We start from the raw sequence: 13,903 nt of genomic DNA on the forward strand, positions 1-13,903 counted from the left end.
GTGGCTCTGACGGAGAAGACGCTTTATGGCGGGGCCGAGGAGATGACTGCAGCCGAGCTGGCCGACCCAGCCCTGCTGGAGATCGCCAACTTCGCTGTCAGCAGGATCGACGAGTGGACCAACGGCATTTACAGGTCCAAGCTGGTGCAGGTTCTGTCAGGCAAGCGGCAGGTAAGCAGTCTCCTTTGTTCATACATGCATGTCCTGTCCCCGGGCCAATCTAGTCGGACATCTCAGGAAGTGAACTAAATAGTTTCGTTGTGTTGGCGACGCTAAACTGTTGCTCAGCCAGTGTTGACTATGAACACAATTGCAATTGACAGATCCCTTGCTATAATCGGACGAAAAGACACGATGCTGTAGGACTAAGATATGAATAGAACACTAATGATCACTAATGTCTTTGACATGTCGTCCTGTGGGATGTCATTTTTATATGCCGCGAGATTGGAGTACTATTTCCAACTAGCATACGTCACATATCCATTAAGTTAACATTGCATCATAGCCAAGTAGGGAAAGACATCAAGGCATTATCCCTGCCTTTATACAAGGTCGCTATGTTTTGGTAAAAATATTTCTTTTCTTTTCCTCTTGAGGCGAATATTTGGGTTTACAGCGTCATACTGAAGGCTTTTGGGGCGATAAGGCTTGTGAAGGAGAATAAAATTTTGCCACGGGTGGAAAAGGTGCAAATGTCAGCTCAACTCCGTCACTGTATCCACAAAACTTACAGACCTGATGACAAAAACGGTGCAAATAGTTTGCAAACGCAAAAATACTTTTATCGCCTTGCTTCCTGTGCGCCACACGACACTGATGACTCAATGAGAACCGAGCAGCTGTGACCTGCCAGTCAGCATTTTCTACGAGGTCTATAGAACGCTAGGATAGAAATTGTGCTGTTCTAGTCATAAAGTATGATGATATAGTCCCAGGCAAGCTCTTGCATGGCTTTCCTGAAATATCACTGCTTATATGATATTCATCATCATCATCATCATCGGTCGACGTGCTTACACACGTAGGGGCTATACCGCCCCTCATGTGATATTGTAATAATCAAAATCTGCCAAAGTCGAGACAAATACCATGACAGTATTTGGTATTCTTTCATTCACATGTCAAGACACATATAGATGTGTTTCTTACGTCGTATGGCATGGCATCGGGGTCGAATCTAGTCGGTACATGGTGGTTCTAAAAGCGTGAGAATATTCCTTCTGTTATTTTATCACAATGCAATCATCTAGTGATACTATTTGCAAATGGTACATCTGAGGAAAAACATATTTACTTCCGAAGACAAGAATGACGAAAGCCCTACAAATACTTTTAGTTAATCGTATTTGCAGTTAATAGGGCCTCGCGTAATTGCTGAGGAGATGATTATTTTATCGCTGGTCTCAGACGTAATTAGTATAAAACAACAATACAAACATCCGACCAGACACTTGCTTAGCAGTTTTCTGTGCTTACTTAGTTGTCACTAGACAAATGATAACCTGGCATGGTGACGTTAAATTGAACCAACATATTGTCCCTGTCCGACGATGATATCGTTGGAACGTCACCAGCATACGAGAACTACTCAATGGAATGAAAACCCGACACCCTACACGCTGCTAATACTAAGATGCGCAATGGGTAGCCAAAGCTCATAAAATGCGTAGATAATGAATAATATCATATTACACTGTAGTGTGCAGAATTATGTGGAAGCCAGGTGTGCCTATTCATAACAGGGTTTACCAATGGATAAAGGCAAATTCAATCAATGTCAGATGTGAACATTTCCCTTTCAGGTTGTGGCTGGCTACAAGTACATCCTTGAATTGGAAAAGGCCACCACTACCTGCCCCAAGATGGGTATGATTACCTTGGAGGACTGTCCTCTACACCCGGACTACACGGTCAGTTACAGACCATATAATATATCATTTCGTCTTGTCCGTATGAACTTTGAGAGTAATGTGTGCTAAGCCAACTACTAACGTTAGCATTTGCTTTGAATACAATATGTCCTTTAAGTATTGGGGCATCTGACATAAGATTGGTACGCTGAATTGGAAGCTTCACATCTGCTTTCTCATGATTACAATGTAACCATGTGCAATGCGCCAGTATGGAAAACTTTCTTGAAGAATTCATATTACCTCTAATGTTTTGAGTGTTAAACAGACCAACAGTCAGCTAGCTACGTGGGACGTTGGTTGCTTACAACTTGTTATGTTGACCGATGTCCCCAGAACGAGATCTGCCATGTGGAGATATATGTCGTTCCGTGGACCGGAGAACGCGAAGTGCTGGAACAGGGCTGTAGACAGAAACCGACCAAGCGCCAGTTCGGCGGTCTGGCCGGAGGACTGCACCCCACGGACACCAACAGCCCAAAAGTGTTGGAGATTGCAGCTTTCGCTGTGGATACAATCAACGACCAAAGCAACTCCATGTACCTCAGCAAACTGGTCCATATCCACAGTGCGAGCACTCAGGTTGGTTTTATACAGTTCCTTCTCAAACACGCTCAAGTCCATTTGCCCTGTGTCGAAGTCAGCGAATAGATGTAGAAAAGAAAGAAAACAGCCAACTTTTCCCAATATAGGGACCGTCTACAATTTTGCGATGTTAACTGAGGTTGAACGATTAATTTCATTGCACCGGGACATCATGCGTCACTCAGTGGTAATGAACTTCCTTCAAAATCGTATAAAAATGAATTAAAGCCTCCACCTTTGGGTTTTCAAAGGTTGTTGCCGGTGTTAACTACCACTTGGAACTGGAGATCGGTGCCACCACCTGCTCCAAGGGAGACTCCGTCAGTCTAGAGGACTGCGACATCGACCAGAACGGACGAGTGGGTGATGCTGTTGTTGTTGTTATATGTTAATGTCACATTTAATGGAAAAACAACACCTTTTTTTAAATATCACTCATATACCCCTTCTTCTCCGGGACATGCTATATTGTCTCCGTCCGGAACATGCTATGTGTTATCATCAGTAGGGAACTATCAATATCTATTCTAGGGATGTTTGTTTGTCACCACAATGTCTTTAACGCCTTGTGTTGGGCTGATGACTCAAATGCTATCTTGTATACATATGTACATGTATGTGTGAGTGTGTATGTGTGTGTGTGTAAGGGCAACGCTAAGGCACCAAAGATGTTTACCAGCGCCATATTCAGGATTCAAGTTAAAATCCATTCGATAGATGATATTCATACTGATAGCTCGTAGTCCGGTTTAGACCTCACTTCTGTATGTATTTTGCCCCTGATGTATCCAGGTTGAGATCTGTATGGTGACTGTGTTTGACCAATCTTGGACCGGGACCCGTGAAGTCATCTCAATGACATGCAGCCCTAAGGTAAGGCTAGGCATGCGCACAAACACCTGCTTTCTTCGGTGCTGAAATACGACTTTTTTGGACGAAATGTTTTTATTTTCTATTTAGCTATGTCAAGGATATGTCACAGCAAGAGATATCATTTGTTCTTAACAACAATTTGCTCAAAATAGGTATTTGCTGTTTTGCCTTCAATTGATCAAACATGCATACAATGATTGCGGCACCAAAAGTGGCAAAAGCATTTTCTTGTGTTATACAAAATACAATAATTTACAATTTTGAACTGATATCCAGGTTGCTGTAAAGCGGCAGTTCCTGGCGGGAGGACTGATGCCTGCAGACACTAACAACCAGGGCATCCAGCATCTCGCCTCGCTGTCAGTGGACCACATCAACACCATGAGGAACGCTCCTACCCTCAGTAAGCTGGTGGAGGTCACCAGCGCGCAGTATCAGGTGCGAGGAAAAAGTTGTAACGTGTCGTCCTTTCTCTTGTATTTCTTCTGGCTTGATCATGCAAGCGCCATGTTTGTACTAGCCTCCACCAGACCTTCCTACGGGGGTGCGGGGATCGTAGAGTTCGGCCAAAAAAAATCGGGAAATTGGCCAAGGGAGTCAGTCCGCGCTTAGGTTTCAGATTTCCCCACCGGAGACCAAAACCGCTGGTAGCAAAACTCCCCTGGCAAAGTATTCTCCCTATAATGGTCAGCGTAGTCAGACTGGTAGAGACTACGTTTGCACGGTAAGGACAGCATTCTATCAAGAAAAATGAGCGATATCTAGCAGCTGTTTTCTTCATAACTTCAGGTTGTGGCAGGTATGAAGTACTACCTGACGATGGAGATCGGCACCACCAGCTGCTCCAGCAGCGACAGCACCGTCCTGCTGGCCGACTGCGCCGTCCTGCTCGGTGGCGGGGTTCGTAATAAACAACTATTGAATGATAAGATTCTTTGAAAATTTATTTCTAGCAACAAGGGCACCGATGTAACAACAATCATTATGTTGCTATATGATTACGAGTAAAACAAAGTTAACATTAAGCACCAGTCCTGCCAACTGGCGAAGCCTTTATTTGAGATCGCTTTACTTTAGACAGCTCTTACCTACCCCTATCATCAAGGGGATTCTATTGAAAATAGTTTTACTGGTACTGACCTTTCCTCCTTGTATGTGCCCCCCACAGCGCGAGATGTGTGACGTAGAAGTGTTGGACCAGCCGTGGATCGGGGAGCCACAGGTCCTGACCTTCTCCTGTACGCCCAAACAGCTCTTTCCGTGAGAGCATACTGGACATCACAATGGGAACACTTCAAACATGAGAAGACTGTGCTTCACATTTAAACGTCTTTGTTTGAAATAAATGCACGAAGGTGTAAATGAGCATTGGATGTGTTGTTAGTGTTCCTGCTTTATAGTTAAGCATGCACCATAACGTAGCTTTCAATTCGACTAACGTTACATAGATGGCTTTTAGGAGATGTAAAGCGGGTGTATTTAATACCTCGCTAATATGTGTACCACCTTTTGCGAAACAGCAGATGAGCAGGAAGTCGCAGCTGCAGTGTTGCCACTGAATTGAAAACCACGATGATTAAAAATTCATCAAAAAAAAGATTTGTATTGATAAAAGCATGTCCACGTATGGAACTTGGTACAAAATAGATAAAGCTGTTATGAATAAGAAGGCGAGTCAAAATAAATGCAAGTGGTTTTATCATGGCAAGCTCATTTTTTCAGGAACTTAGTTGAAATTTGTCACAATCATAATTTACACATGGATTATCAACCTGCGCCAGAGTCTATGATAGCTAACGTTACATGTACGTTGTTGACGAGATGGAGTTTAAATCAGTTCAGGTCAATAAAGTTTCCACCAGATGCGTTTAAAAGTTCAACGAAACTGCAAGCGATTATTAGAATAATCAGGTTTCTGCAACCTTTGACCTAATAGTTGTATAATAGGGTCGTGTGTCACCAGTTGTTTACGAAAGAGTTGTGCCAGGTACACACTTCCTCAAACAGAATTCCTTCTCCAATACGGGTTTCTGTCGCGGCTTGTCGTTTGTTACGAAAATTTACAGCTTTGTTAGGAAACTAAAAGGTTTTAAGGGACAAAAATGCATCCGGCCGTGGCGTTTCTGGCGCTGATCGTGTTCAGCGCGATGGAGTGGAGAGTTACAGCAAAGATCGGCTTGACTGCTCAGGTATTAAACTCAACTGTTGTTGTCATGTACAGTACCCTGATGACTATGCTTGAAATTTCCGACGTGTAACGTTACCTTATTAAGCTCACGTTGGAGGTTTCTAAGAGTTGTATGGAGAGTAGTTTCTGGAGAAGGCTGGCCTAATCTGGGTACCGGGCTACCCTTTCTGCCCCCCCCCCCCTTTCCGGGCCCCAAGGGTACTATTTCATTTGTACTAGTAACGTTATGAAATCTATTGACACGACAAAAGTAACGTTACAGCGACTTTCGTAAGGTCTACTTGTATGAAAACTGCTTACAGTACAGCAAAACTACCGAGGTCACGGGTAAATTTCTCATCACTAGGTATCCAGTCATTCCAGTGATGAAGTCGCGTCGTCACTGGCTTACCAGTGGGGAATATTTATCGTCACTAGTTTTCCAGTGATGAGGAAACTTCAGCTGGTTATCCAGTGACGACAAATATTCTGCACTCTGGGAAACCAACTGCTGGGAGCCACCGTGTGTATTAGTATATTACGCTGCCGTCATTCAGTTTATATTATTGTCGCCTCTTTTCTCTCGGCAAGTCCCCACACACCCGGACCAAATCTAACAGTAACACGGCTATGGCGACATGTGAATTAGGGTGTTTTTGTTGCATATCAAAGTCAGCACTGGAACGTTCCAGGACGTGATCACTGGAAGTCCAGTGCCGAAATAATTTCATCACTCGGTGTCCAGTGCCGAAGAGTCACCGATCACTGGAAAACCCAGTGAGGAACCGGTGACCTCGATGGTTCCGCACTCGGTGTCCAGTGACGAATGGCGTTCATTACTGGAACCCGAGTGACGAGCGGAGTTCATCACTGGGTCCCGAGTGACGAGCAGAGCTAATCACTGGAAATCGAGTGACGAGACAAGGTTCATCACTGGAATCCCAGTACCGAGAGAGCTCCATCACTGGAACAAAGCAATTCATCACTGGGAAACCAGTGACGAACTTTCTTCGTCACTGGGCGTCCAGTGACGACGCCATTTTGAAGATAGTTTCGTCACTGGAAGCTCAGTAAGGAACCCGTGACCCGCGTAGCCTTGCTACAGTACAACTGAACAGACATATATGGATATCTATAGGTCAACATATTGGGTCTTAGCTCTAGCATGTCATTTACACTATGATAACCAATTTGGGTCTAAGGTATAAGCATTCGTGGATATATTTGCCTACTTGAACACAATGACGTTCGTCTTCGATCTCATTATTAGGGCAGAATGGACAAAACCTCTGGTCACGGGGAATTTTAGTGTATCTTCTGGCTTCTATGTTTAGTTTGTGACAACAGAGTCTTATCTTTGTGATTGTTCTACGAAGTTCAAAAATGTGTAACGTTACATTCGATAGATACTTTTTTTGTCCATATCTTTAGCGAAGAATAAATGGAAAGTTTTGAGTTAGTCTAGATAGAAGAATGCCATTTTGTATGTATCCTGTAGACAGAGTTAATTGGTTGGTTAGCATATCAACATAATACCGTTACATACATGTGTAGAAATTGAGAGGGGCGAGTAAGAACAGAAAGAAATCAACCATGTTGGGCAAGGACGATATTTGAACACCACTGTTACACATGCCCAAAACCATTATAGATCTAGGTGAGAATGTCAGTTATGTGATTTGCCCAATCGTATTCACTGGAAAGTATGTATGGAAGTCGATCGGCCCCTATGACAATTTCCCCTCGGACAGCCCAATCTTGTCCATAATCCACAGGGTCCTAAGATACCTGTTGTAACCGTTATATAATTTTTCAAAGTGTGAAGATTCTGAAAGGGTTTTCGGAAAGAAGCCTTGTTTCATGCTCACCTATCTATCAAGCTCTAACTGGTCACTGATATTAAAAATTTAAATGGCATCAAATATGTTACTGGGTAGTTTGTGTGGGGGTGAATGCAACACTTTTTTTTTGTCTTCCACTTCCAGTCCCCACACCTGGCACTATTTGAAGAGTTTGCTGTGCGGTACAACAAGCAGTACAACAATACTGAAGGTGTGAATAGTAGATGTAACTAATTGGCCATATACTATAATATAGAAAACACAACAAGTCAACTGTCATCAAATAGTAAACTTTGTGAAGCAGTTAACAATGAATTAGATATAAGGTTATCTCTACATGAGAGATGCTACTGATAGGCTAGCCTGTCCATGAGAATTTTCCCCTGCTTTTGCAATAAGAAATTTTCCTTGCTATTGAGAGGCTGAAATAAGAACATATTCCCTGCTTTTTCCAGGTATTGACAGGCTCAAGTCAAACATATGTTAGTGAATGTTAAAAACAAAATAACATGTTAAAAAAAAGGACCTCCACCAAGGTTTGAACACCCACAGTATATAAGACCTTGAGTTGAGCCATTTGACCTTTGTAGGCTGCAGTGATCCAAAGATAAACATTATTGTTATGGTTATTGGGTGGGCCGACTACTCTCTCTTGGCAGCCAGGGGCTGAATTGCGAGGGGCTTACAATAGGTGAGGCTATATTGCAACGCCAAGGGTCTGGAACGGCTGCCACTCAGCGCTAACCTCAATACCACAGCAATTGCCCCAGGTGCGACCATAGGATTTAAGGGTTGAACCACTCACAACATGCTCGAGATGTGGCTCTCCTCAAACAAAGGACCTCCATTTAACGTCCTATTCGAGGGACGTCCCTAACCAAAGCTAGGTACTCATCGCCACCTGAGTGAAGTGAGGAAAGTCTTGTAAAGTGCCTTTCCCAAGGGCACAACATCGGGGCACATCAGCAGTTTCGAACCCGTTACCTCTGGGGTCTGGGTCACATATACGTTACTGATTGCGCCACACAATGCAACACATTACGTAGCCTGTCAATAGGAAGTTTTTTTCAATAGTGACAGGGAACAGCTTGTCAATAGCCATTGGCCTAAAATACTATCTTCCATAGATAGCTAAAATTCTAGCAGAAGCTGAATAAAAGTAGATACTGAATTTAAGTTAACGGTCCTTTCAATCAGTGAATCTGTGCACTCCCTTTAGAGTACCTGAAGAGGTACTATGTGTTCCAAGACAACTTGAAGAAGGCAGAAACTCTGCAGGACTCAGAGCGAGGCACAGCCAAGTATGGAGTAACTAAGTTCATGGACCTAACAGGTAAGTGAGATAGGATCAGAGTTTATGTTAGTTTGTACTTGAAAGTTTAAAATCAACTCTGAAGCATGTTCGCATGAACATTTAGTTCCGATAACAAGTTAAATCTTCTCAGACCATGAAAGTTTGGTACCAAGAAGAAAAAGTGAATTACAGTATCAATTGCCGTCTCATGAGTTTGGCTTGTGTTAAAGTAACAAAGTCTGTGATATCTTATTTTAACAGTTGTAGTTAACTATCTCCTGTTAGAGCCCAAGTTTTAAATCTTCATTGTTGCTAAAGTGACCTAATGTACTTTATCCAGAAGAAACAAGAAGATTATTCGGGATAAATTGATTTGTTTCTGTGCAGAGGATGAGTTCAGGAGGTACTACTTGACACCTGTGTGGAAAGCCCCAGCCAAGCCTCTCCCACCTGCCACCATCCCTAAGAAGGATGCTCCAACAGCGTTTGATTGGCGGGATCACGGTGCTGTCACTGAGGTCAAAGATCAGGTCAGCAATACTGTTTGTTTCCAGTCTTTAGAAAATGAATTTATCTTGACATGACATACTTCAGCACCTATATGTATGTCTATCAGAGAAACAGAAATGGTAAAACAAGGACAACAATGACAACATGCTATTCAGTAAAGAAAATGACAGTAATGATGCGGTATTCATATAATATATTATTAGACTGAAATACAACTCACCTATTCTTTTTCTGCAACATTGTAAACTCAGTGTTAGCACTTAATATTCCCTGCATTGTTACATGAACAGATAGGGGGCATTTTTAAGCTGTTCAACCTAAGCCATATTATATGGGTGACATACATGTATGGATGGGAACCCCAAAACTGATGTGAGCGTGCAAAGAAAAAAATTTGGGGGAAAATTTGATTTCATTCTGAAATCTAATTTATCAGAATGGTTGAGAAAATGACTGAACTTGCAAATCATGGTATACTGAACAGTAGACCCTTCATTATTGTTCTTTCATATGTTATACTTTGAGTTTTTGGAATTGTCATTAGTATCTGTTTTCCAATAGTTTTTGCAGTTTAATGGCATGTAGTTGCTCATTTTGTAGAAGCTGCTTTGTACCATTCTCAATATGGTGGAAGCCTATTTTTTTAAAGTAGGCCAAAAAAATGATGCACACATGGATATCATCCACAAAATTGAAACAACATGGCCTAAATCAGACATCCAGAATACTTTTTGTTGTTTGAAGGTTATCATTACATTTGCAAAAATGAAAAACACAATGATACAGCAAATTCAATAACCTTATTTCAACTGTTCTCCTTTTGATTTAACCACAAATAGTAATTTAATGTATTTTGTCGAAGTATGATATTGGTGTTTGCATTGATGTGCCAGTGTATTTTACAGGTGAGGTAACTCTTTCTGATGAAAAAGTGCCAGCAAGACAAGCCAGATAGTCAATACTAACCCACTAAGGAACACTTCTTACGATTTCTCATCAATAAACAAATTACAGCCCAAGGCATCTGGTGCAAATGTAGACAATTTCTCAGTATGAGGATTGTTTTAATCAGGGTTTATAGCTGACTTGAGGGAGCAACTCTGATTGCCACTTAAACACGACAGTCGAAGTAGGCATTAGGGGACACCCTATGTACCTGAATACCTAGCCCTTTGACCCTGGCCTTGGTGCTGATGCAAAATCTCCTTGTGTTTCAGGGCCAATGTGGTTCCTGCTGGGCCTTCTCTACTACAGGGAATATTGAAGGCCAGTGGGCCATCAAGAAGGGAAACCTTCCTGATCTCTCAGAGCAACGTGAGTGATATTACCCTTCTCTGTTTTCTGATTTGGAATTTTGTTGATGTTTTCAGTGATCATGGCTATGTGTTTGTATCTTTACATAAATTTTGCCTAACAGATCTTAAGACACATCGAAAATTTAATCTTGTCACATAAATCCAATAGTGAAAAGAACAAAAAGATCAATTGATGGTAAAAGTGTTCCTTTTGTGATTAATTAGCTGGAGTGAATCTTGTTTAATTATTTCTTCCTCTTATTCCATGGTAGCCCATTCCATTGTTGTACAAAATACTTGCTTAATTTCCTGCTTTAATGTTTCAACAGGCATATGATAAGAGTATTGTCTTCATCAGAGGCCACAATTTTCCCTTTTTCATGTCACATGTGAAAAAAAGTTATTTACAAAAAGACAAGTGACCATGCACATCAAAGTTTGTACTAATTAACCCTATCGTAAGCGCTTGACCACAGATTAATGGTATGGCCTGTTGCCGCTGAATTTCCTAATAACCAAAGACAATACAATCTGACCTTGACAGAGTTGGTGGACTGTGACAAAGTAGATGATGGTTGCGAGGGCGGGCTTCCCTCACAAGCATATGATGCAATCATCAAGATGGGTGAGATATTGATGTTCATTGATTTCATTTTGTAGAGGGCAGACAAGAAAGTCTCATGGAGGGTTCTATAAAATGTTGGTACAAGTACATGTACATGTACTTTTGGTCTATAGTCAAATATTTTAATTCTTCTTTCACTGATTATTTTTTCCACCAACATTTATGTATGATTTTTTCCATACCTTCTCTAATATAATTTCACACAGCTCCCACGTTCAGTCCTAAGTGTGATGAAAATAGGATTACGTATTGCATGCCTGTCAGTACACAATCCAGCATTCCTACTGAGTAGTTTTTTCATCTCCTGTGACGCACGGTGCAATACGTGGGCTGAGCAGGAGCACAATACTTGCTGGGAAATAAGTTTTAAAATTTCCACTTAGGGCTCAGTGGAATTTACCGTGCTTGCCCGTGAGCTTTTATGTTCATCTCTGGATGTTCCTTCTATGCTAACACTAAACCCACACAGGGGGCGCAATTGCAGAATCTTATAGGAAGATGTAACCTTTTTATTATTTGTCCTATCACAATTTCCTGTATATAACTTCATGTGTACATATTCAGGAACATGCATGATGGTTTGTTTGCATGATGGTTTGTGTAAATATAGCAGATATTATAAGGCACTCTATGTTCGAGCCCATATGTATGTATTTTCCACAAGGAAGAATGTTTCAGAAAAAGTAGACAAAAATTGTGACTGATGTATTGGAAGAATATCAATCTAATTGGTGGTCTGGAGTCTGAGAAGGCATTTTACAAGACTTTTACAAAGACAATTCAAAAGATTGTTTGTTTTGATTCATTTAACAAATCTAGAGACTTTTTAAAAATCATTTTGTTCAAAAATATGCTTTGGTAACTTGCAAGTGGCACACCAAAGAAGGATTTCACATAACTCTAAAATCAAAATGGCAGAAAGCAGGGAGATCAAGAAAAAGTAGTAACAGTCAAGAACTTGATTTGTCCTTGACCCTCGTTACACATCATCTTGGATTGTTTTTGTCCAGAAACAAATTATTTTTCTGTTTATTTAGATATTTCAGTGGCCCACAATGTCATTATGGTAACTGTTATCTTATATATAAGTCATCAAGATTATTGTTCTTTCATTTCACATTTGTACATGGCTCCTGAATGGGATTATCATACTTTAAGGTGGTCTGGAGTCTGAGAAGGCATACCCCTATGAGGCCAAGGATGAGCAGTGCCACATGGATTACTCCAAGGTCCAGGTCTACATCAACAGCTCTGTCAACATTTCCAAGGATGAGAATGGTCAGTCTACTGGAACCACTTGGCATTTAGTTTTATATGACCTGTGGTATTCAGTGGCATAATATATTTATGTATGGATAGTGATGTAAAGAAACTTTCTTGACACAAAAAAAGTATGTTAAAGAGAAATTTCAGCCCCACTGTATTCTGAACTTTTTACATTTACAGATTTTTTGTCTGGGGACGGAAATAATTGAACATTTTCTCCTTGATATGCTATGAGTTGCAGCGCATCAGAATTTAGCATGCTCCCAGACTCCCCTCTGGCAAAGGTGGTGCTCTGCATAGAAAACAACGTTGCAGATCATCTGTATCCAGGCAGGGAAGCCTTTGAATCGTAGGAGGTTCTGCATATGTATGGTCTCCCACCTACAGAGAAAGCAGGGTGCTGATCCGTCAACATCAAAGTTCAAAGCCACCCAACGCCCTCAGACTTGCTTTCAAACAAGCGAGTCACCAGTAGAGGAGGCTCAAGTTCCTGGTTGATTTACCACGCCCGGTGCCCTTTAAGTGACATAATGTCACACGGCATGCATTTCTTATTAACTTTATGAATGTCAGAAATGAGTGCCTGTTCAAGTTTCTCGCAAATTTCCAGGCTCGTCATAATGAGATACATGGGGATCAGGAGCTGTAAAAGTGCTGAATACATAATCTGACTGCAGCAGCAAATGAAAGCCAGTCTGGCTCCAAGGGTAATCCTCACCTGCAGTGCAGCTCTGTTTGACTTCCACTTTAAGACCCAATTACTTTAGCTTCCTGACATGTATGATCCTGCAGAAAGGTGATAGGGGCAGGCCAGGCATACACGTAGCATTCTGTAGAAGTCTTGTGTGACTTGGTGCTTCTTAAGTGTCATAGCCAGGCTCCTGTGATCAGATAGAACATCAAAATTCAAAGGAATAGCTTAGTTGTAGCAAGCGGAAACAAGAGGCTGAAACTCTGGTGTACAAAATAATGAGCTGAAAATTATCAAACGTGATACAATTTAGAGCTGTTCTAAGCAAGCTTGACAGAGGAGTGTGAGGGGATGTAGAACTGTTTGCCAGATCATATTTATGCAGGCTGTAACTGTAAAGTGTAGTGTACATGTAGGTAAAAAAAATTATGATGCCTTGTGAAAAGTTGTGATAGATTTTACTTGACTTAAATTGTGTTGAAGGGCATGGGGGGGGAGACTCATCATAAATCCAACTCCTACTCATTATGCATATGTATTGCCTATGTATACAGATGTATGTTGATAATAGTATATGGTAATTATCATTTTTGCCTCATTTTGCAGACATGGCATCTTGGCTAGCAGAGAATGGCCCCATCTCCATTGGAATCAATGCATTCCCCATGCAGGTAATTAAGAGTTACAGGTTCCTTATTTGTTATTGTTATCTCGATGAGAAATGGAGAAATAGTTTTGGGTGTGTCTGTGTGTCTGGTTGTCTGTGTGTGTGTGTGTGTGTCTGGGTGTTCGGAATTTTGCATTGAGCATAACGTAAGAACCTCTGGATGGATTACAATGATA

The 13,903-nt window shown here is 41.4% G+C and overlaps 2 protein-coding genes across 2 annotated transcripts in view; both read left to right on the plus strand.

The window, feature by feature from the left end:
- Nucleotides 1–26: 26 nt before the first annotated feature.
- Nucleotides 27–4,744, plus strand: LOC118415753 (kininogen-1-like; the record flags this gene model as incomplete). The annotated part of the gene is given in 8 exon segments (XM_035820550.1): nucleotides 27–171; nucleotides 1,806–1,913; nucleotides 2,250–2,495; nucleotides 2,750–2,857; nucleotides 3,291–3,371; nucleotides 3,648–3,809; nucleotides 4,161–4,271; nucleotides 4,540–4,744. Coding segments are annotated over 8 exon segments (1,057 nt in total), but the record flags the coding sequence as incomplete, so codon positions are not given.
- A 552-nt stretch (nucleotides 4,745–5,296) lies between these two features.
- Nucleotides 5,297–13,903, plus strand: part of LOC118415775 (cathepsin L-like) — a 27,789-nt gene continuing 19,182 nt past the window's right edge. Inside the window, exons 1-8 of the mRNA XM_035820589.1 lie at nucleotides 5,297–5,560; nucleotides 7,524–7,590; nucleotides 8,599–8,712; nucleotides 9,061–9,203; nucleotides 10,401–10,497; nucleotides 11,023–11,103; nucleotides 12,262–12,381; nucleotides 13,667–13,731. Coding sequence (XP_035676482.1) covers nucleotides 5,474–5,560; nucleotides 7,524–7,590; nucleotides 8,599–8,712; nucleotides 9,061–9,203; nucleotides 10,401–10,497; nucleotides 11,023–11,103; nucleotides 12,262–12,381; nucleotides 13,667–13,731 — 774 coding nt within the window. The 5' untranslated portion in view covers nucleotides 5,297–5,473. The remainder of the gene's footprint in view (nucleotides 5,561–7,523; nucleotides 7,591–8,598; nucleotides 8,713–9,060; nucleotides 9,204–10,400; nucleotides 10,498–11,022; nucleotides 11,104–12,261; nucleotides 12,382–13,666; nucleotides 13,732–13,903) is intronic.

The sequence above is a fragment of the Branchiostoma floridae genome, chromosome 1 (assembly GCF_000003815.2).
Source record: "Branchiostoma floridae strain S238N-H82 chromosome 1, Bfl_VNyyK, whole genome shotgun sequence".
Taxonomy (NCBI): domain Eukaryota; kingdom Metazoa; phylum Chordata; class Leptocardii; order Amphioxiformes; family Branchiostomatidae; genus Branchiostoma; species Branchiostoma floridae.